The sequence below is a fragment of the Budorcas taxicolor genome, chromosome 12, assembly GCF_023091745.1.
Source record: "Budorcas taxicolor isolate Tak-1 chromosome 12, Takin1.1, whole genome shotgun sequence".
NCBI lineage: Eukaryota > Metazoa > Chordata > Mammalia > Artiodactyla > Bovidae > Budorcas > Budorcas taxicolor.
This window is the reverse complement of record NC_068921.1, coordinates 52,079,305-52,102,185: the sequence shown is the minus strand read 5'-3', so window position 1 is coordinate 52,102,185 and position 22,881 is coordinate 52,079,305. Positions and strand designations below refer to the sequence as shown.

General features: G+C 39.0%; 1 protein-coding gene across 2 annotated transcripts; it reads left to right on the top strand.

Moving 5' to 3' along the window:
• The first annotated feature begins 76 nt into the window (after positions 1-76).
• FBXL3 (F-box and leucine rich repeat protein 3) lies at positions 77-22,336 on the top strand. 2 transcript variants are annotated; one of them, XM_052650021.1, is made up of 5 exons: positions 77-188; positions 6,126-6,477; positions 9,472-9,594; positions 12,609-12,780; positions 19,926-22,336. In XM_052650021.1, the coding sequence occupies exons 2-5, from the start codon at positions 6,127-6,129 to the stop codon at positions 20,567-20,569; spliced, it is 1,290 nt and encodes a 429-aa protein (XP_052505981.1). In that variant the 5' UTR covers positions 77-188; position 6,126; the 3' UTR covers positions 20,570-22,336. The 2 variants fall into 2 exon arrangements, with proteins under 2 accessions (XP_052505981.1, XP_052505982.1); XM_052650022.1 differs by lacking the exon at positions 77-188 and adding an exon at positions 2,964-3,080.
• Positions 22,337-22,881: the final 545 nt, after the last annotated feature.

The window sequence follows — 22,881 nt, the reverse complement described above, 5'->3', positions numbered from 1 at the left end:
CTCTCCGGACAGCCGGAGCCGCGTTGGCGTCCCCCAGGCGACCAGCGCTTCGGATGCGGGCGGAGCGCGGGGGGCCGCGGCGGCGGGAGCGCGAGGCGCGGGGCCCGCGGGGCCTCATGTGAGAGCCGCGGGAGCAGCCGCCCCCGGAGTCCGGGGTGGAGCGTGGGGGAAGCCGCCCGCGGCAGCAGGTAACGCGGAGGGCCGGGGCCGGAGCCTCGCGGCGGCGGCGGGAGCCGGGCAGGGTCGCGGAGGTGGGCGGGCCGGGGGCGGAGGGGGCCACGGGGACCCGAGAGTGCGCGGGCCGCCCCTCGAGAGTGCGGGGCGGGGCGGGGCGCTGGAGCCCGTTTGGGGGCGTTGCCCCGCGAACCTGCTTCTGAACATGTCAACAAGGCGTGGTGCGCGCGCGGCGCCCGGCGGCAGCCTCCGCGCGACGCCGCCGCCGCCGCGCCCCGGGCTCGCCGCGCCTGGCGCCCGGCTTTGTGACTCTCGGCGGGGCCTGGTGACCGACACCCTAGAGCTCGCGCTCGGCCTGGCTTTGAGAAATGAGAGACATCAAGATGTCCAAACAGACCGCCCGGGGTAGGGCGGGAGACAAGTCTGAGAAAGCCAATTCGAGGAGGTGGCGCGGGAGGAGGGCAAACCTCGGACGCGCGTAGCCAAGTGGAAAAGTTGGTCAACTTGGAATGAGCAGCTTTGCCCCTGCTTTGAGCGAGAGTAGCTCTTTTAGATGAAGTTGCAGACAGGGATCAGGAAAAACCCTATTAAGTGATTGGCCTGCATCACCGTGCTTAGAGATAAGCAGTTATTTTGTTGCTGAACATGTCCAGTATCTCTCAGATCTTTCAGAATCTTTTTTTTCTTCTGAAATCTTTATAAAAATGCCATCAACTCCTGTATCTACAAATGATCGGTGAACCAATTTTCACCACCCCACTCTCTAATACCATCTAGTTCTGAGAGTCAGACTATTTGCACCCATTTGGTCTTTGTATTCCAGCCGAAGAATGCATGTCAATTATTAGTCAAAAGCAGAGCATAAATGGAAAGGAAATGTGATGCCAAAACAGGCTTTTTAGAGCTAAATACAAATGAGCTTTTAAAATTACTATGATCGCAGTGTACTAAAAAAACAACGAAGGGCACATAGCCAAGTGTTCTCTTAGGCTCTTCATCTGATGAACAAAGTGACTACTCCTTTCAGAGCGTATGGAAATGTGAAGAGTTAATACCATAATTCTCTGTGCTGCTTGATCAGGAGGGAGTCTTTCGTCATTCGTTTGTTTTTTTGATGCTCCTTAGGGGTATCAGTCTCACCGAATGCTTTTAGTGGCCCAAGTGGAATCGATTTTTGGGAGCCTGGAAAAGTCGCATTTTGAAGTCAACTGCCAGAGTTATGAAGCGGCCTAGTTTGGGTGCTCTCCTAGATCTCAGAGAGGTTGATCATCCATCTTCTCTGCACCCAAGTTCTAGTGTGAGAGGGGTTTTCACTTTAACTAAAAGTAAGAAGTCGTCCATTGATGTAAATTCTTTGCAGACTGGTAGATCCTCTAAGTTGTTTAACTTTCTTTATATCAGAGCTTCATGTGTAAATAGATTTAATAAAATACTTCTGAAGGCAGTGCAAATTTTTGCATGAATTGTCTTGGAAAAGATTTGACATTAACAGTTTTTCCTTAGGTGCCCACTATGATCTGATGTTTTTACACATAAATGAGGGTAATACAGAGACATTTGTATTGGCATTTGGTTTTAATTTTGTTGTTGTTGCTTTATATACTGTAATTCTGACATACTACAGTAGTCAAATGTGACAGTTTAAAGACTTCAGTTCAGCTAGTTAGAGACTGTTGTTTAGTTGCTAAGTCATGTCCTGCTCTTGCGACCCAGTGAACTGCAGGCTCTGTCCATGGGATTTCCCAGGCGAGAATACTGGAGTGGGTTGCCATCTCCTCTGCCAGGGTATCTTCCTGACCAGGAATTGACCCCACATCTCCTGCAGTGGCAGGTGGATTTTTTTTTTTTTACCACTGAGCCACCAGGGAAGCCCTCTTTTTAATATGTCAGCTTTTTTTCTGTACTCCATTTGGAAAGATATTGAAATGTACTTTTATTTAAAACAAGGATGCAGTAGACAAAAGAAAGTATGTTGTTAGACTCAGCAATGTATTAGCAAAGATAATTGTGTGAAAAAGGTCGTCGTTTTGTTTATGTATCTGTATGAATCGTTCCATCTTTAAATTGAATAGTTCTGGTTTTAGACGACTTTTCTCCAGGAATAGAAGATCAACAGTTTAGTGAGCGGTATAAATTATAAAAATAACTTCATTCTTTTTTTAATCTCAGTATCTCAAAATGCTGAGTAGTTTTAGGTAGTCAGAAGAGAAATTATAAACCCTGGGTAGCAAACTCTTTGTTCTTTGACCCAAATTTTGTATGCTAAAATTAAAGTACGCCTTCAGGATAAGTTAAAGCAGAAAAATGGGTCATAATGACAGTGTTATCTCAGCCTTTAGTGAGACATTATTCCTAGGAGAGTATTTTTTGTTTTAATACTAAAGATGACATTACAGATTATACATCTTTTCTCTAAACATATTTGAAAAACGTATTCTTTGTTTCACATGTAAGTTTTAGTCTTCCATAAAACTAGCCTCTTGCTATCATCTCTCATTGTTTTCCCTTTCTCTCCCTCTGCACAGGAGAATATACATCATTTACTTCACTTAATGTATAGTTGGAAGTAGGAGTAAAGAGGAATAGGCAGTTTATTGCGCATGTCCTTAGACCTCCTGGACTGATCTTAATGACATGAGAGCCAGGGTCCTCTGCTCCCAGTCCTTCAGAGTTTTAGCTAGCTACTGGCAAGAAAGAGTCTGCACAGATGTATTTGGTTGAGATCCATGCATGCGTATGTTTGTCCCACACAGAAATCAGAATTCTGACGTGCTGATGTGCCAGGAGAAGGGAGTTGGAGCTACAAGCCATCCTGTGTGAAAAAGCTGTGACTCTAAATCCAAACTGTACCTGCCAGAAACTGCTCTCTAGAGACAAAAGAATCGCAGGCTCTAAACTAAATAGAGGTACCAGTGAGTGGACTGCAGTTGCCCTCATTTAGTTAGAGCCTTCAGTACTTAAATTTCCAGATAAAACAAGACCTTTTATCTGATTGCAGCGCAATTCATTGACATTAACAGGCATGTGTAAAGTTTAACAAAGCATATTGGCAAAAAAAATTCATTATGTAATCCCACCACAGTTATACCACAATTATGAATATAATATTATACAGTCCCACTCTTACAGTTACTATATTAATGTGGTAATCTATTTCTAGTGTGTTTTTCTCATACATGAGCTTGTATTCTCACACATTCTCATATATACTTCATGTTAAAATAAATTTAGGATCATTGTTTGCCTTCTGGCTGGAACCTCTGTTTCTACTTTAATGTTCTTAATACAAGACTACTTTCCTATACCTGAGTTCAGCAGCCATTGATGTCTCCTTTCAAAAGCCCTGCTGCTGCTGCTGCTGCTGCTGCTGCTGCTGCTGCGTCACTTCAGTCGTGTCCGACTCTGTGCGATCCCATAGATGGCAGCCCACCAGGCTCCCCTGTCCCTGGGATTCTCCAGGCAAGAACACTGGAGTGGGTTGCCATTTCCTTCAGTTCAGTTCAGTTGCTCAGTCGCGTCTGACTCTTTGCGACCCCATGAATTGCAGCACGCCAGGCCTCCCTGTCCATCACCAACTCCCGGAGTTCACTCAGACTCACGTCCATTCAGTCAGTGATGCCGTAATTCCTCACAAGATCCCAGTGTGTTTCTGTTTTCCCCATTTTACAAATTGAAGCCCAGGAAAGTCAAGTAATTTGTTAATAGCCACATAAGCAGTGAGAGGGAGAGCCAGGGAGCTCGATTCCAGAACCCAGTCTCCTTACTCACACTACTATTTTATGCCATTCCCTGGTGGCTCAGATGGTTAAGAGTCAGTCCACAATGCGGGAGACCCCGCTTCAATCCCTGGGTTGGGAAGATCCCCTGGAGAAGGAAATGGCAACCCACTCCAGTATTCTTGCCTGGAAATTTCATTCCTGTTTTACACCACCACCAGATCCAAATGGCAGTATGAAGGCAGTACCAATAACATAGAATAAACACTCACTTGTCATTCAGAAATACAACTTGGATAAAACATTGCAACAACTAGTGAAGTGTTGGAAGAAGCAGCCACATTCCAGAGCAAACTATGCACAGTAGAGATGAGGTTGCTCGTTTTAGGCAGAGATTGGGTCTGGTAGTAACACACATGGCAGGCTACTCACTGTGGAAGGATCTGTCAACGACTTCATTCAGATGCTGTCTGAACGTTCCTGTGGCTCTGTCTGCCGTGAATTCAGAAACTCAGATATAGTAGGTATCCTTTGATAACTTTCAAGAAATCTTGAGGAGATGTCCCTGTAGGTTCTCTTTTGTATTTCTTAATAGTTGACTGCCGGGGTCCAGCCCCGGTGGATCCAGGGAATTCGAAGGGTGGACGGCTTTGGCGAGGAAAGACTTATTTATTGATATAAGATTAGATTAAGAAACAGTAGTGTAGTAGGAAAATTAAGTGGAGAAAGAGGGCTGAATAACTTGGATTATGCGGAAGACCAATAAAATTCCAGACAAGGAATTTGCACCATCTACGTTGGGCCACTGGTGCTTGCTTGAATATCTAAGGGTGCCTCGCCTTAGGCTCCCTTTCACGCGGGTCTTAACAGCCAGGGCAAGTAAGTAGACTTGGCGAGCCTCTGCGCCCCAGATGGTAATTCAGCCTGAAATTAAAGTAAAGAGGAGAGGGAGGGAAAGGGAGAAAAGGAGAGAGAGAGACACACACACACAGGGGAAACCAGTCCAGCAACTGGCTCCGTCCTCTATTGTTCAGAAGGCCTTTTATACTTTTGACAAAACATGGAGATCAGTGGGTAACACAAACTTTGCAGCCTTAGCAGCCCAGACTCTTATCAAAACCAGGCTTTTCTCTCTGCATACCTAATTGTATACACAAGTCTTAGGTAATTTACATCATCTTCCAGCCAAAAGGGCCAATTAACATTTTACAGCCTTTTTTCTGATAAGGGTTTGTCAACCAGAAGACTTATTTTGTGTTGATCTTCCCAAAGTCTGGTGCCATTCTCAGAAAGCACTAAATAAAGTAACATTCTTACATAGCAAGGACACAAGAGGAGTGCAGTGATATATAACAAAGAGAAAAGTAACTCAAAAGTCTAGTGTTGCTAACATCAAAACTACTATATATCTTTTTCCATATCCCATTTACATTGATTAACATCCTCCCAGGTGCCTAAAAGATAAAGAATATGGAGGCCTGGCAGCAGTCATTGAGTCAGCAGTGAAAACCCTCTACCAATATGATTTTTAACTCTTTAGAAAAGGCTCTGTATCTTCAAGATGCTTTTAAGCTTTGTGCCTCTCGCAGTTGGGGGGCTGTAAGCAATTCACAAGCTGTAAGAGGTCCAGGGGAACCTGTTAGGCAAGCTAGAAAGTTATCAGAGGGGGTTTAACCGAAACATCCCTTTCAAATGCAGAAGACTAAAGCCCTGAATTGACTTTTTTACAGAGAATATCAGAAAAGTGGAAAAGCAGAGTACAAAAGCTGGCAGATATTTGGTTTTTTGTTGGGGTACATGTTCAGGAAATACCAGGGGGACCCCTGAAGTCTGATCACGACCTTGCGTATGTCAGCTTCCTTCCTCATGACCTTGTCACGGGCTGGATTCCTCACACTGGCTTCCGGCAGTTGACTGCAACTTTGGAAATATAAATGCATGGTTTGGTTTCAAAGCTATGATAAACTTCTTCCCCACATAGTACAGTGCAAATACACATGCTTAAAAGCACCTGCCAAAGGTGTAAGGTTGTGAAATAACAGTTGGTCTCTACTGGTGTTTTTTTTTTTATTTTGCTTTGACGTTCTTCTCCCTGAATGTCTGGTCCAGTTCTCCTGCACGTTTATGTTTGTATTTATAGGCACGTGTACAGAAATCTCAGTGATAGAAGAATGAATTTTGGATTTATGTCTGTTGAAAAGTACAAAAAAAGAATGATGAATTTTTTCTGAATAGGATGAAACGAGGAGGAGGAAGAGAGAGTGGCCATGATTCATCAGAAGAAGGTATTGCCGAGAAATCCAAGAGACTGCGGACTGCAAGTGAGCATTCTCAGACTTGTGATTGGGGTAATCTCCTTCAGGACATTGTTCTCCAAGTATTTAAGTATCTGCCTCTTCTTGACCGGGCTCATGCTTCACAAGTTTGCCGTAACTGGAACCAGGTATTTCACATGCCTGACTTGTGGAGATGTTTTGAATTTGAACTGAATCAGCCAGCTACATCTTATTTGAAAGCTACACATCCAGAGCTGATCAAACAGATTATTAAAAGACATTCAAATCATCTACAATACGTCAGCTTCAAGGTAATACTTTAAATCATTCTTTTTAAAAATAAAGTGTATTTAGTGGCTTTTGTGGGGCCTTCCCAGGTGGCGCGAGTGGTAAAGAACCCACCTGCCAATGCAGGAGACAGACGTAGGTTTGATCCCTGGGTTGGGAAGATACCCTGGAGGAGGGCATGGCAACACAGTCCAGTATTCTTGCCTGGAGAATCCCATGGACAGAGGAGCCTGGAGGGCTCTGGTCCATGGTTTATCAAAGAGTCGGACATGACTGAAGCAACTTAGTATATATGCATGCAGTGGCTTTTGTGTCCTAAACTGATACATTTTCCCTTGTTTTTAAACTATTGCCTTTCTAGGGAAGGTGCTTAAAGATTTAGAGTAACTGTGTACCTTAGAGGCTGTCACAAATAACCGTATTGAGCTAAATTATTCCATTTTATTGTAAATCTTAATAATTATTTTAATAACTTCTTGAAACTAGAAGCAGCCATTAAATAAAGATAAATCGTATACTGAAACTGTCACGTTGAATTATTATGAACAAATTTGAGCCCAAAGAAATATATATTAGATGTAGAGGTTTTTATTAAAGCTTCATTTTAATAAAATAAAGTCTGAGTTTTGTTTATTGATGGCTTTGTGATACGGAGTTCCTTAAAGAGAAAGGAGATTTAGAAACTATATATAAAAAGTTTAGATGAATATATTTTAGAGAGAAATGGAAAAAGGTACATGAAAGATGCCAAAGAAAACTATTTCTTTTCTTTGCTAGCAGGGACATACTGGAAGTTAGGCAGTAATGAGATAAATGAAGTGAGGTTGCTTTTTGAGAGGTTCAGAGTGGTATAAAGAATCACAGTGGTGTGCGTGAGCAGGCTTGTCATGTTTTGTTCTGGGGATGAATAATGAAGTGTGGATATGTTCACTAAGTCCTTAACACATCCTGTAATTACTGTTGAAGTAACACATGAATACCTGATTTGCCATATGCAGCTGATGTTAAACAGGTCAAGTTAAACCCAGATACTGCAGTGATTCTTAACCCAGAGATCCTTGCCAAAACTAAAGTCTCTCGCAAGACTGTCATTCTGTATCAGCTGGAGATTGTCTGTTTATTCTCTCATATGTGTCACAGGAGTAGGAGAGGCCTGATGTTGGGAATGGTTGGGTGTCTTAGGGCCGTCTTTCCAGAAAACTGCACAAAGACACTTAGGCCACCGAGTGAAGGATTGCTAGGTTTAGCAAGTCAAAATAAGGGATGCCTAGTGAATTTCAGATAATATGTGGCTAATGGTTGGTGTAAATATCCCTTGCATTATTTAAGTAAGTAAGTAAAGTCACTCAGTCAGGTCCAACTCGTTTTGACCCCACGGATGGTAGCCTACCAGGCTTCTCTATCCATGGGATTTTCCAGGCAAAGATACTGGAGTGGGTTGCCATTTCCTTCTTCTTGCATTATTTGGGATATCTAATGCTTAACTAGATGACTTAGATGTTATATCTCAACCCTAGCTGAGGGCAAGGCTAGGGGAATGGTGGGAGGATAGAACAAACGAAAATTCAGGAACTCCTCATGTGTTGTCCCTCTCTTGCCTGCCCATGAGGAAACCTGAAGAGCCTTCTCCTTGGTTTCAGTCATCTTTGAGTTGTCTAAAAGTGTTCTTATGGTAAATCCTATAACAAGTATAATACATTAATCTCCTAGGTTTAAAGACCAATTCCATCCAGTGGGTTGGCTGTTTCATTGTTAACCTGTGGCACAGCTCAGCTGTATCCAACTTGTATAACCATCATAAAATCATTTCTCCTATAAGTTTAAGCATTTTTTTTTTTTAGGGATCGTTTATTTTTCGGAGGAAATTTCTGATTTGCAAGAACACACCCCAAGATCCTTCTGAGCTCTCCTGATAATATTTGTGTTTAATTCATCACTGACTGTAGGCCAGAGAATCGTGTAGTCAGAGTTATTAATGTAAAATCGTGGTTCTTAAACTTTATGTGCATCAGAAATGCCTGGAGTACTTCTTAAGACAAGGATTGCTGGGTTCCTCCCCACCCTCACCCCCGTTTCTGATTCAGGTAGTCTGGATTGGGCGTGAGAGTGTGCGTTTCTAACAGGTTCCCTGATGATGATGTTGCTATTGGTTCAGGACCACAGCACTCCTCAAAAGAACCACTGATATAGAGAAGCTTAGCCAAAGAGTAAAAGTAGCTCTGAAACTGTAATGTAAATCGGTGCATCAGTTTTACAGCAGGATCTTCAGAATATTTTTGAGTTAAGGTAAGGTACATCGATCTAGAAATTACAGAAATGATGTTACTTTTAACTGCACTGTTTAAGATGCTTTATAGCCTGGGGGACAACTTCCTTTTTTGAAAGAAGAGCTTCTTATGTCCTCAAGGAGTATTTTGGTCATGTTTCCCTTCCCCCCAGGAAAGGTCTGTGCGGAAGAGTGTATGGCCGCAGTGTGTGGGCACTGCTCGTTTGGCTCAGGTTTTCATGTTTGACTAGTTGGAGACCCTCATTTTACTTCACATTCATGTTTCAGTTAATAACATTAATGATGAATCCCAGGTTGTGATTTACCTGAATCTCTTGAATAAATACACGTTCAGTTTGTTTTAAAGCATTTGTACCATTGGCATTGTATTTGCATGTATGATATGATCTACTACCAAATATATAATTATTTTTCAAAGATTATAAATTTATGTTTACACTAGGTTTTATAGTCCATTTGGAATAAATCAACTTAATAGCTAAGTCCTTTTAACATTAAGTAAGTATCTTATCATGGTCAAAGTTACGTCTTGACAGTTGCCCTTGTAATTTTTCAGGGGAATTCAGAAAAGGCTGACATTGTATGTGAGGGTAGATGATTGAAAGGATAAATATTAATTCTTTAAATTATAATGCAGTAAACTAATAACTGTATTTCTTGCTTTTGTGAAGTTAAATGTACACAGAGAAGTGTGACCATATTCATGTGTAAAGGATATTTCTTTTCCCAGGTGGACAGCAGCAAAGAATCAGCTGAAGCAGCTTGTGATATATTATCACAACTTGTGAACTGCTCTTTAAAAACACTTGGACTTATTTCAACTGCTCGGCCAAGCTTTATGGATTTACCAAAGGTATCTACTGTTTTGTTTTTTTTTTTTTTAATTAATTTTTACTGAGAAATCCAGGGAAACTCTACCCATTTCTTGCACTTACAGTGGGAACATAAAAAAAGTGGTGTGTATATATTGAAAAACCAGTTACTATTTAGAATGTTAAGTCTTAAATGATTTTTTTTTTCCTGTTTTTGAATCACTTTGTGCTTCTTTTTGGGTAATGTTAAAAAGTGAATGAATTTGCAGAGGATTCTATATGAAATACTGAAATAGACTAAGTAAAACTGAAATATAAGCATGTTAGAAGAAAAGAGATATATATCAATAGATGCTCTTTTTTGTACTTTCAGAGCAGATTGGTGAGATTATAATGAAAAGTAGTGCCAGTATTAAGAGCAGATAGAGCTCGCTTAGAAAATCTTTTGTTGATTGTGTAAAGATTGCTTCTTGAGCAGTTAATATTAGTCAGTTAGGATTAATACACAGATTTTATTTAAAATTTTTTTTGGTGAAATTTATATTCATAATTTTTATATTCACATATATGTTCTAACTTGCTCTTGCATGTAATTAGAAATAGTCTCTTTCTCTAATAATAGAAAATAGTCTCTTTCTCTTAAAATAGAAAAATAAGTGTGCATTTTCAGAAAGGCACCTAATGAAGTCCCTGTGTATGTTAGCTCATATTCTGTAGGTTAGTATCCAGCAATAAATCATAAGGCTTTATCAGAATACACCACAAGCTAAAATATAGACACCTCTTTAAACACCTAATTGTTGAATTTACTAGGATGATTCAGGAAGACATACACCTCCTTTCATTGCAGCACTACACAGATAATGAGTTTTTTACAAATTGAAGATTTGTGGCAACCCTGTGTCAAACAAGTCTATTGATGTCATTTTTCCAACAGCATTTTCTCACTTCATGTCTCTGTGTCACATTTGGGTAATTCTTGCAGTATTTCAGACTTTTTCATTATATTTGTTCTGGTAGTCTATGATCAGTGATCTTTGACATTACTGTTGCAAAAAGATTACAGCTTGCTGAAGACTTATGTGATAGCATATTGTAGCAATAAAGTATTTTTTAATTAAAGAATATACATTGTTTTTTAAATGCAATGCTATTAACACTTAATAGACTATAGCATAGTGTAAACATTACTTTTATATGAAGTGGGAAACCAAACTTGTGTGACTTGCTTTATTGTAATAGTCGCTTTGTTGTGGTGATCCAGAACCGATTCCTGCATTATCTGAGTTCTGTTTGTGTTACTACCTTGAGTGTATATTATAACCCAGGTTGTTCAGTAGACTGTCAGTAACAGATGTATCACAGGTTGATTTCAAAGTCTCAGTAAGGTACATTTGAGATAAATGATTTCCTCGCGTAAAATAAGGGAAATGGGCGAGAGTCTGCTTGTGTCAACATTTTCCGATTCTGAGGACATGAGTTCAGTCATGTGGTTCTCAAACTGGATATGCATAACAGTCATCTCTGAAACTTCTAAACTTTGGATGTTTCTAGTCCCAGATTTCTTTTTCTTAAGAGCAGTCCAGATGGTTCTGATTACCGTGATTCAAGGCCCTCACTCTTAGAGGCACGGAGTTCCATGGTATAGTAGTGCCTTGTTTAAGCTTCATATGGGAAATGAAATCATCTGAATTGGCTTTTCTATTACATACTGTAGTTAGAAAGCAAACATATGGTATATATAGGCTATACCATGCTATAAGGTATGTTGGATATAATTTCCTTTTTTTTTTTATTACTCAGGATGATCACTAGTACTAATCTTGTCCTTTGATGTCATTTTGCTTTGGGGAACCAGGGGTGCATCTGGGACTGCTTGCTTCCTTATTCAGTAAGCATAGGATGCTTATGCTCTTTTTCTTTCTTTTCCTGGTAATGGCTTTTGTAGAAGATTGAAATAGGCTGTTGATACATCTTGGAAATCCTGAGAGAACTGGAGAGATCATGAAAGAAGCGTATTTGACCAGAGCTAACTCTGAGGGAAGTGGGAAAAAGGAAGGCAGGAGATGGAGTCATGCATATACTAATGTAGTGCGATGGTAGAAGATACAGCTGAATTTGATATGGAAATCCAGTTAGGAGAAAGATGGTAGCATTTAAGTTGTTGAACAGTTACTTAACCAAAATTTAAATAGTTATTTAACCACAGTAGGAAAAAGTAATTGAGGAAATGTGGCTACTAGCCGGCCCTTATATCTTCCACTGGTGTAGTGAGTCCATTGGTCATGGCTTATTAGCTCTGATTCAGAGTCCCATGCTTTGTGCTTCAATTCTGGTTTCCCTACAGTGGTTCCTTTAGGTCAGATTCTGTGTCCAACAGGATATAATAATTATTATATAGAATATTATAAAGTATAGATTATTAATTGGTACATATGTGTTTAAAATACCTTATAATAGCTTTGACAGTAGTATAATTTAACATATTTAAAGGAGTTTTAAATTTGGAACTTTTACTTAGTTACAATTTTTATTATTTTAGAATCAAGTTGTATATGAGCTTCCATATTCTAAATAAGTCTTATATAGCTTCTAAATTCATTGACTTTAATTTTTGATGATTATGCTAATAGCTGTTACTATTTTAATGGTCATTACTGTCACCAAAAAAGAATGCAGTTCAGTGTTAAATACACTGGAGCAGGGTTTCCAGAGAAGGTGAGTGATGTGAAGTGTCTGAGAGGCGTTCTCATTCAGAGTTCCACAGTTCCTCTGTTTACTGACCAGTGACTGTTGTGATTCAGAGACACCTGTCCTGAGGCTTGAAATCTTTTTTTCCCCCAGATAAAAAGGCCCTTTACAAAGATGACAGGAGGTCACCTCTCTCTACTACATTCCTACCATATTCCCTCAACAGAGTGAGGGGCTGCTGCTACCCCAAAACAGTTATAAATGCATCATCAGGGTTCAGATGAACTATATATGTATTATATGAAGACCCTTCAATTCTGTTTGTAAAAACTGAAGCAGTGTTTTCACTGTGTTTATCTTTCAGTCTCACTTTATCTCTGCACTGACGGTTGTGTTTGTAAACTCCAAATCCTTGTCCTCGCTGAAGATAGACGACACGCCAGTAGATGATCCCTCGCTCAAAGTCCTAGTGGCCAACAACAGCGATACACTCAAGCTGCTGAAAATGAGCAGCTGCCCTCATGTCTCTCCAGCAGGTGCAGTGTTGTTTTGCCAGATATTTTAGTAAAATGTGTTGTGTTTATCGAATGAAGGTGAACTAATAATTATTAACCTTGAAGGTGGGTTCATAGGATTTATTTCCTATTGCATAATATTTTTAATGTAAACAGTAGGGTAAATTCTGTAGCATTCCTAACCTAGACATTTACTTTGAACTTTTCTAATCTTCTTGGCCGTTTGTGTCCAACCTGTGCCAGAAAATGTGTAAATTAAAAAAATAAAAGGAAGGGACGGTATGAGGTTGGTCTGAGATGGCCATTTTGGTGAAGTAGGCTTTCCTCAAATCATGGTTGAGCTAGTGATAGTTTTGAGTCAAAGCAATCTCACAACTGCTTTTTGTTTCATAACATAGAGAAGAGTTGTGGTGAAGTCATTACCTCACATTTTGTAAGATAACCTTTTCCAAAGTTGAGTTTTGGAGCTGAGAGCCCATCAAATGGAGGAGTAGCATTATTAAAGCTCTTTCGAGCTTTTCTTGCATAGACTTAAGCATTATTACATTATTCAGTTTGAGAGCATTTAAATTCCAAATGGTTTGTATTGCAAAATGATTATAAACCTACAGTTTGTGTTAGCCTTCACTCCTGACTTACCCTCCCACTGTTGACATCTCTCCTAAGCCTTCAGCTGTGTTATTGGGGAAGTCTGTTTTGCTCTCTTAACAGAATATTTCCCCTGCTTCTTGCTGTTACTGAAGCCTGGCCTTCCCCTAAGAAAATGATTCCTTGTCGGATGGACATTGCTTCCGGTCCTTCCTTGTCTCCCACATGGAGGGTCTGGTTGATGGGAATGGTGAGGTCTGTCTATTGCGGTGTTTCCCTAGCTTTTTTTTGCCACTTCTAGATTATCACTGATGGTGATAACTTAAGTATAATTAGAAGTTAAGAAGATTGGGCTTTGGCAGTTCCTTGTTACTGTGACCTTAGTCACATTTTACTGTCTACTGTATAGAGAGTATGGTCCATGCTCCATAGCTTCGCAGTGTACAGAGTTCTTTGTCTCCTGACCTTCACCGCTCTCTGCTTTTTACTCACATGCAGCTTTTATTTGAGTCCTAGATAATGACAGTTCTTTGTACATGTGTTTGGTCGGTATACTGTACCTTGAGGAGTACCTTTAACAAATTTCTTTTTTTCATTTCTTCATCTGGCCAACTCCAGTCCAGCCTTCAAAATTTAGTTCATGTGTCCCGCTCTTTTCCTTCTCTTGTCTGGTTTAGAACACCCACCTGCTGTTCCCAGAGCACCCTGAATGTAACTTGGAGTACTTACACACTGTATGAGAGCCTTTGGGTCTCTAGTTTCTCCGTGAAACTGAGTTCATTATTCTCTTTATCCTGGTACATCCCATGTTCGTTTATTTTTATTAAATATACATATCAATTCTCATAGTATAAGCTTGCTTGATCTTATCAAGCTTGAGTGGCATTTGGATTAGTTGTTTGGGAAAGAGAGAGCTTTCCTGTAATATTCTTTAAGAATATAAGCATAGAGGGTTTTAATTTTAAATTTAATACTTGTGTGTATTTTTTCTGTTCATATTTTGCATATTTAGATAGTTGCTTTCTCTAAGTTGAAATTAAAGAACTGTTTTCTATGCTTTCTTCATGGAACAGTTTTTCAGTTCAATTTTTATCAAACAATTGTTCCCATTTCATCCGGTCCTTAACAGTTGTCTGTTGCCGGACCTCTGAGTACCATTTGACACCAGTGACTGTTCTTTTTGTTTATTTAAAAATTTTTAATTGGAGGACTTATTTTAAACATGTTAGTTGGAGGATAATTGCTTTATAGGGCTGTGTTACTTTGTGCTGTGTAACAGCATGAATCAGCCGTAAGTATACATGTATCTACCCCCGTCTGAGCCTCCCCCAGCCCTTGCATCCCATCCGTTTGTATGACAGTTCGTGATTTTCCTCCTTCCTCTCTGATTGTTCCCACTGTTTCCTTTGCTGGTTTCTCTTTTCCTTCCTTACGTTTTGGTGTCTCCCTGTGTTTTGCACCGGGCCCTTTGTTATTTTACTCTGTAAACCCTGGGCTGTGTCATCTTCATCAGCGGCTTCAGTTGTGCTGTGTATGTGAACGCCTCCTGCTTTAGTGTTTCTGGAACTCCAAAGCTGTGTGTTGAACTGCCAGTGACCCAGTGCCTCTAGCCTGTCTCTGTGGCATGTCAGACTAATGATCGTCCTTTCCCCTTTCTGAAGTCTCTAACATCTCCCTTTTTACCATCTCAGTGAATGGCACCAGGGACCTAACAGACATCCTTGAATTCTTGTACCCTTACTTTTGACATCCCTGTAGTCACTGAGGTCTGGCGACTCCATCACTGATAATCGGCTTTAAATCTCTGTGCTGTGGACTGAATTTGTGGTGTTCTCCTCACCTCCTGCCCTAGTTCAGTGTGATGGTGTCTGAAAATGGGTTGGGAGTTATTTGGAGAAATCTCGTTGGGATTAGTGCTTTTCTAAGAAAGAAAAGGAAAGATATCTGGTCTCTCTGCCATGTGAAGACACAGCAAGAACATAGCCATCTATAAGCCAGAAAGAGTCCTGGCCCTCGCAGAACCCAGCCTTGCTGGCTCCTTGATCTTGGACTTCCAGCTTCCAGAAATGGGAGAAATAAATGTTTATTGTTAAGCCACTCAGTCTGTGGTATTCTGTTAAGCAGCTGAAATTAACACACTGCCTTCCTTCATCTCTAATCTAGCTCACTGAGTACTCTTGTGAGTACCCTCTTAACTGATTTCCTAACTTGCAGCCTTGCTCTTTTCTAATTTGATTTCCGTGGTAGTGCCAGAGTAATCTTTCTAAAATAGAAATTTGATTTTTTTTTTTAACCTCCAGTTTCCTTCAGAACTTCACTATGCTTTACGAAAGATCCAAACTCCTTACTGAGGCTGACAAGGTGTCCCATGTGCTCTGGTCCTTGTCTCTCTATCGGGTTTCGGTCTTTGACATACTCTCTTATTTACATATTACATGTTGTGTTCCCTTCATTTCTTAGAATGCTTGTGTTTTCGTCCATGTCTAAGTGTTTGCACAGGAAATAACCATTAATTTTCCTTGTCCACTTGCCTTTTGCCTTCGCTTGATTCTTCTAATTCTGTAGGTCTGTGATAGTTCTGGAAATTCTTCCCTAATTCCCTTGTTAACACTAGCAGAGTGTTCTTGTTTGATTATCTGCTGGCTTTCTGTTAGGATAAGGATGTTTTGTTCCTGTTGACTCTTCTACCATCCTAAAACCAGTTCTTAACATATAAGACACTCAGTAATTACCAGCTGAACTAATGAACATTTAGCTACTTAGTTTTCTTTCTTGTTGATAGGCCAACATTTGCCTCATAGTTCTTTTACTGTTGAATATTTAACTTGTTTCCACTATTTGCTTTGATTTAAAAAAAATGAACTATTTTACACATAGTTTTACTTCTGTTAATTCCTTCCTTTGGTCAAATTAAATAAAGAAGTGGAAGAGCTAGGTCAAAGAGTTTAGATTTTTTTTTTTTTAATGTTTCTTGCTGTGTTTTTTTCCAAAATGAGTTGGATGAATTTATACACCACCACCAATGTAATAGTTTTATTGAAATGTAATTCACATATGATACAGTTCACAGTGCGTTCATCATACAGTCAATTTTAGAACACTTTTACTACCCCCAAAATGTCCTATGTCCCGCTTATCTGTCTCCCTCCAAAACATTAGCCCAGCCAGTCCTAGGCAGTCCCTGCTCTACTTTCTGTCTCTGTACATGCGCCTCTTCTGGACATTTCATGTAAATGCAATCATATGTGGTCCTTTATGACTGGCTTTCTTTCACTTAGCCTTACGTTTTCAAGGTTCATCCATATTGTAGCATGTATAATATTTCATTTCTTTTTCTTGCCAAATGATATTTCACTATATGAATAATAACCATATTTTTCTATTGATCAGTTGATGGATATTTGGGTTGTTTACACCTTTTGATTATTACCAATAATGCTGCTATGCAGATTTATATACAGGTTTTTGTATAGGCATATCATTTAATTTCTCTTGGGTGTATAACAGCGATTGGAACTGCTGAATCATATCGTAACTCTGTGTAGCCATTTGAGAAACTGCTGGACTGTTTTCCAAAGCAGCTGTGTCCTTCTGCATTTGTACTAGCAGTGTTCGAGGGCTCCAAATTTTTGACCCCTTATCAACATGTATTATCTGTCTTTGATGATGGCTATCCTGGTGAATGTAAACTGGTATCTTGCTGTGGTTTGATATGTATTTTCTTGAATTCTCAGATGTCTTTTCCTGTGCTTATTGACTATTTGTACATCTTCCTCGGAGAGATGTCTACCTGGATTCTTTGCTTATGTTGTAATTAGGTTATTTGTATTATTGAATTGTAATAATGTACCAGTTTTATCTTTGTCACTGTTTTCTGTTAAATATTTAAACACTTGTAACTGTGTGTTAGTTTTCTGTTGCTGCATATTTAACAAATGCAAATTTAGCAGTTCTTCGTTAGCACCTCAGTTTAGGTGAGAGCTGGAGGCATGGCTTGAGTTTCTCTGTTCAGTCACAGAAGCTCTGAATCTGACTTCTGCAGCCATCTAGAGGAAACTGTTTATAGGGCTCGTGATTAGATTAGGATCGCCTGGCTAATCTTATTTTACAGCTAACTGTGCTATTTATAGCACTACACACTCATGGGAGTGCTCACCTTATCACATGAACAGTTTTCATAGGTTATAGCATGACATCTTGAGGACAACTTTTAGAATCGTGCCTGTCACAGCTGTTTTAGTAGTTATTAAGGGATTCCTCAAAGTTTCTTTCATTTGCATTTTGCTTACCATTACCCATGTGTTCATTTTCTTTTTAGATGAGGCTTTATGTGATTGCAAAGAAGAGAGATGTGTTCACGTTAACTTGGGTGATCAGGGTTTATTTCAGAGTATATATACACACCTTGTGGAGAATGGAAGCGTGGCAGCTGAATAGTGAAGCACAGATGGCTTTTACTCCCTCTGGTGACTGTCTTGTACTGGTGATTCACTTTATCACTACACTGATTCCACTGCCTACATTTTGCTCCCACTACTTTGTAAAAGCTTTGGCTTACTGGTGACCTCTTTCTTGTCACTTTCTAGGCAGTAGGTGAGCACATGCACTTAGGAGTCACCCAGTCTGTTTGAATTCCAGCTTTGCTATCTTTAGCTAGCTGTTCAGTTCAGTCGCTCAGTCGTGTCCTACTCTTTGCGACCCCATGAATCGCAGCACGCCAGGCCTCCCTGTCCATCACCAACTCCCAGAGTTCACGCAGACTCACGTCCATCAAGTCCGTGATGCCATCCAGCCATCTCATCCTCTGTCGTCCCCTTCTCCTCCTGCCCCCGATCCCTCCCAGCATCAGAGTCTTTCCCAATGAGTCAACTCTTTGCGTGAGGTGGCCAAAGTATTGGAGTTTCAGCTTTAGCATCATTCCTTCCAAAGAAATCCCAGGGCTGATCTCCTTCAGAATGGACTGGTTGGATCTCCTTGCAGTCCAAGGGACTCTCAAGAGTCTTCTCCAACACCACAGTTCAAAAACATCAATTCTTCGGCACTCAGCCTTCTTCACAGTCCAACTTTTACATCCATACATGACCATTGGAAAAACCATAGCCTTGACTAGACGGACCTTTGTTGGCAAAGTAATGTCTCTGCTTTTCAATATGCTGTCTAGGTTGGTCATAACTTTCTTTCCAAGGAGTGTCTTTTAATTTCATGGCTGCAGTCAACCATCAGCAGTGATTTTGGAGCCCCAAAAAATAAAGTCTGACACTGTTTCCACTGTTTCCCCACCTATTTCCCATGAAGTGATGGGACCAGATGCCATGATCTTTGTTTTCTGAATGTTGAGCTTTAAGCCAACATTCTCACTCTCCACTTTCACTTTCATCAAGAGGCTTTTTAATTCCTCTTTACTTTCTGCCATAAGGGTGGTGTCATCTGCATATCTGAGGTTTTTGATGTTTCTCCCGGCAATCTTGATTCCAGCTTGTGCTTCTTCCAGCCCAGCATTTCTCATGATGTACTCTGCATAGAAGTTAAATAAGCAGGGTGACAATATACAGCCTTGACGTTCTCCTTTTCCTATTTGGAACCAGTCTGTTCCATGTCCAGTTCTAACTGTTGCTTCCTGACCTGCATATAGGTTTCTCAAGAGACAGGTCAGATGGTCTGGTATTCCCATCTCTTTCAGAATTTTCCAGTTTATTGTGATCCACACAGTCAGTCTTTGGCATAGTCAGTAAAGCAGAAATAGATATTTTTCTGGAACTCTCTTGCTTTTTCGATGATCGCTGACTTGACCTTAAACTAGAACTTATTTTTCTAGATTTTTTTCGGGGGGTGGGTACTTGTAGGATAACCCATGTAGGACCTGACATGTCATACTTGTACAATAAACAGTAGCTCATACATTTTGTGTTTTGTTTCCTATCCTTGTTTCTAAACACTGGAAAGAAGTGGCTTGAGTTTGTCATTTATGAAGTAGTATCAGGGTGTCTCTTTGGGGCAGAGTTCTTACAATAGGCCACTTCAGAGATCAGAAACCAACCTTTGGTAAAACTTGCTCCTGTTTGGGGTTTTGGGTAGTTCTGAAGCATAGTGCCTGAAGTATAAGGAACCAGTTAAAGAATGGTTAAGAGCTGTCTGAGAATGTTAGAGCTTTAAAAATTATAATGTATATTTCCATTAATATTAACTGAGCAGTTTTCATTCATCTAGTGATATCTCAGTATTTTTTTTCTTAGAAATTTGACAAGCCTGTATTAGAGGTTAAATTGTTTGCTCATTTGATGGAAATCTTTTTTAAATTTTTTCTCAGATATTTCATATTAATATAATTCATTATATCTGATTTTATCTTATTTTTTCATTATTAGATTTTTGAATGTCAGAAAATGTCTTATAGCCTCTTTCCAGTGATCAAATAAATTTGTGTGTATGACTTTCTGCGGGTTCAATCGGTGCACCTAAACTTTTATAAGTGGTACAGCAAATGTGGTGAAATCTTACTGTGGGACATGTACTTAATTACATTTTTAAACAGATGATGAGCACAACTTTATAAATAATTGGGTCTTTTTTCTTCCAAGGTATCCTGTGTGTGGCTGATCAGTGTCATGGCTTACGTGAACTGGCCCTGAATTACCACTTGTTAAGTGATGAATTACTGCTTGCTTTATCTTCTGAAAAACATGTTCGATTAGAACATTTGCGCATTGATGTAGTCAGTGAGAATCCAGGACAGACTCACTTCCATACCATTCAGAAGAGCAGCTGGGATGCTTTCATCAGACATTCACCCAAAGTGAACTTAGTGATGTATTTTTTTTTATATGAAGAGGAATTTGATCCATTCTTTCGGTATGAAATACCTGCCACCCATCTTTACTTTGGGAGATCAGTAAGCAAAGATGTGCTTGGCCGTGTGGGAATGACATGCCCTAGACTAGTTGAACTAGTAGTGTGTGCTAATGGATTACGGCCACTTGATGAAGAGTTAATTCGCATTGCAGAACGTTGTAAAAATTTGTCAGCTATTGGACTAGGGGAATGTGAAGTCTCTTGCAGTGCCTTTGTTGAGTTTGTGAAGATGTGTGGGGGCCGCCTGTCACAATTATCCATTATGGAAGAAGTATTAATTCCTGACCAGAAGTATAGTTTGGAGCAGATTCACTGGGAAGTGTCTAAGCATCTTGGCAGAGTGTGGTTTCCAGACATGATGCCCACTTGGTAAAGGCCAGATGACCTAGGGCATGATGAACAGCACCTTAATTTTAACATACTGTATTATAATAAAAGTTTATTTCCTGTAGGTCTGATACAGTTCTTCTATTTTGTGGCACAGAAGTTTGATACCTTCGTTGAGTATATAAGGGTTGTATTTTGGAAGACCCATGGCCCAGTTTTGGTCAGAAAACTTAGTCTATTTCTCTAATATCAATCAGATCTCAGATAATTAAAAAGTGATTCAGACCTGAAAGTAATAACCAGTAATAAAGATTAAATATTTTATAGTCTGAAGGAAACAAATCCTATACATTGTAATATCTAATAAGTAAGTACTAATAAGTTTTCCAAAATGTTCTCTATGCATTTAAGTGTAAACTTGACATTTTAGGGTCTTCAGTTATACATACACCTGTTATAAGGTGTTTAATATAGCTCAGGAAAGTGAGCGTTTCGTGAGAAAAATGTAGGATATATTGAATCTCATGAAAAAGATTGGTTGAATGTTCTAAAATGTTGCAGAGCTATTTAAAGAGGTATATGTAGTTAATTGGAACACTTAAACTGATGTCACACACGGATTATTACAGAAAGATAATAAGTAGAGCCAAGATCAAATTAAAGGAAAATAGGTGGACTAGAAGGGAGGCAATGTTTAGCTTTGTGTAAACTTTTAGGATTGCTCTATAATCTGCTAAACTATTACCAGTTCTTTTCTGTGATACATTACCATGTATGTGGTACTTGGGGCATCATATGTTAAGTAAGGAATGCTTTACCGGTTCTTCTTGGGTTTATCTTTGTTTAAACTAGTTTTGCAGCATTATACAATAATTGAAATGAGAAGCTTATGTATTTCAAAAAACCAAATTGAAATAAAGGTAGAACTTAAAAATGTTTATAAATTGTTTCCATGAAAGAATATTAGTCTCCAGTGAATTTTAGTGATGGCTCATTTTTACATTTTCAAATTACAGTTACGTAAGTAGAATTTTCAAAAAATTACAAAAGGAGCACCAATGTACAGTTCAGCATAAACAGTAAATTTAAAAGAGCATATATTTAAGTTCATGATCACATTTTTGAGTAAATATTGCTCAGTAGACTGGAAAATTTTAATAGAAAAATGTCTGTTTTGTGATTGTTAATTTGGTTACACTGGTATTTTACATCATTTAAGTTAGGTAGCATTTTTACTACTTTCATATGAATAAGGTAATCCATACATTGTAGAAACTGTAAAAATACTAAGTTTGGGGCTATATTTAGTTTTTTAGGTATTACATAAACTTTGATTCTGAGCACTAGTGCCGGTAGACATTACCCTCCTAGGGGAAATTAGAGGTGATTTACCCCCAATGCAATATATTAGTGCTTGAAACTTAGAAAGCACCTTGGTAGATATGGAAGCCAACAGTCTTATGAATCTATTTTTCAAATAGATTACCTTAAGAATAAAAGTGATTTTCTATATAATTTGTGCTTTCAAAAGTGATGGTATTCTGACCACATATAAATGGAAGAAAAGAGGCTGATCTAGATATGGAAATTAAAAGCAATTATTATATATTCCTCCCTCTTAACTAAACAGTAAAAAAGCTTGGATTGTAAAAATACCTGTTAGTGGATAAGGCTTTTTTCTTTGAAAAACTTTGGAAAATGGATTTAACAGTATGTAATCAGTTCTACTAACCAAAGCTTTATTTGGAAATTTACTTTTTGTACAAATTATATAATGCTTGAAATACTTTTGTCACTTTATAAGCAAAATGCATAGCACTTAATTTGTTTATACTGTAAAGTATATGTTAAATGCTTTTATCAATTTGAGAATAAAGATAGTTACTAATGCTGTTGTATTAGTTTTTTAAAATTGATTTTAAAACAAGTCAGATTTATGGTTTTAGTTTCAAATCCATATTTGATGGATATAACGTTAAATATATATGATAGGATGGTTTTTTTTTTATTGAAGATACAAGATTAGGCATTTAGAATAAGCATTTATAAAACAGACTGTTCAGAAATGGAATCCTTAGGATCCTTGTAACCAGCTAGCATTTTTAGAAACGTCTTTACATAAATCTGTACAATCAGAATATTTCTAAACAATGTTATTTTCATCTCTTGTCTTAATGACATTCATAAAATAACTTCAGTTTACCCTGGTACTCTTAAATCTTGGCTACTAACAATATTATCAGGAAAAAACAGGCATGACTGAAGATTAAATCAATTTACTGCATTCAAAGAATTTTTTATATTTATGGAAAAGCTTAGGATAGAAGGGAAGGGTTGGTATGAAGAAGGCTCGGGCCT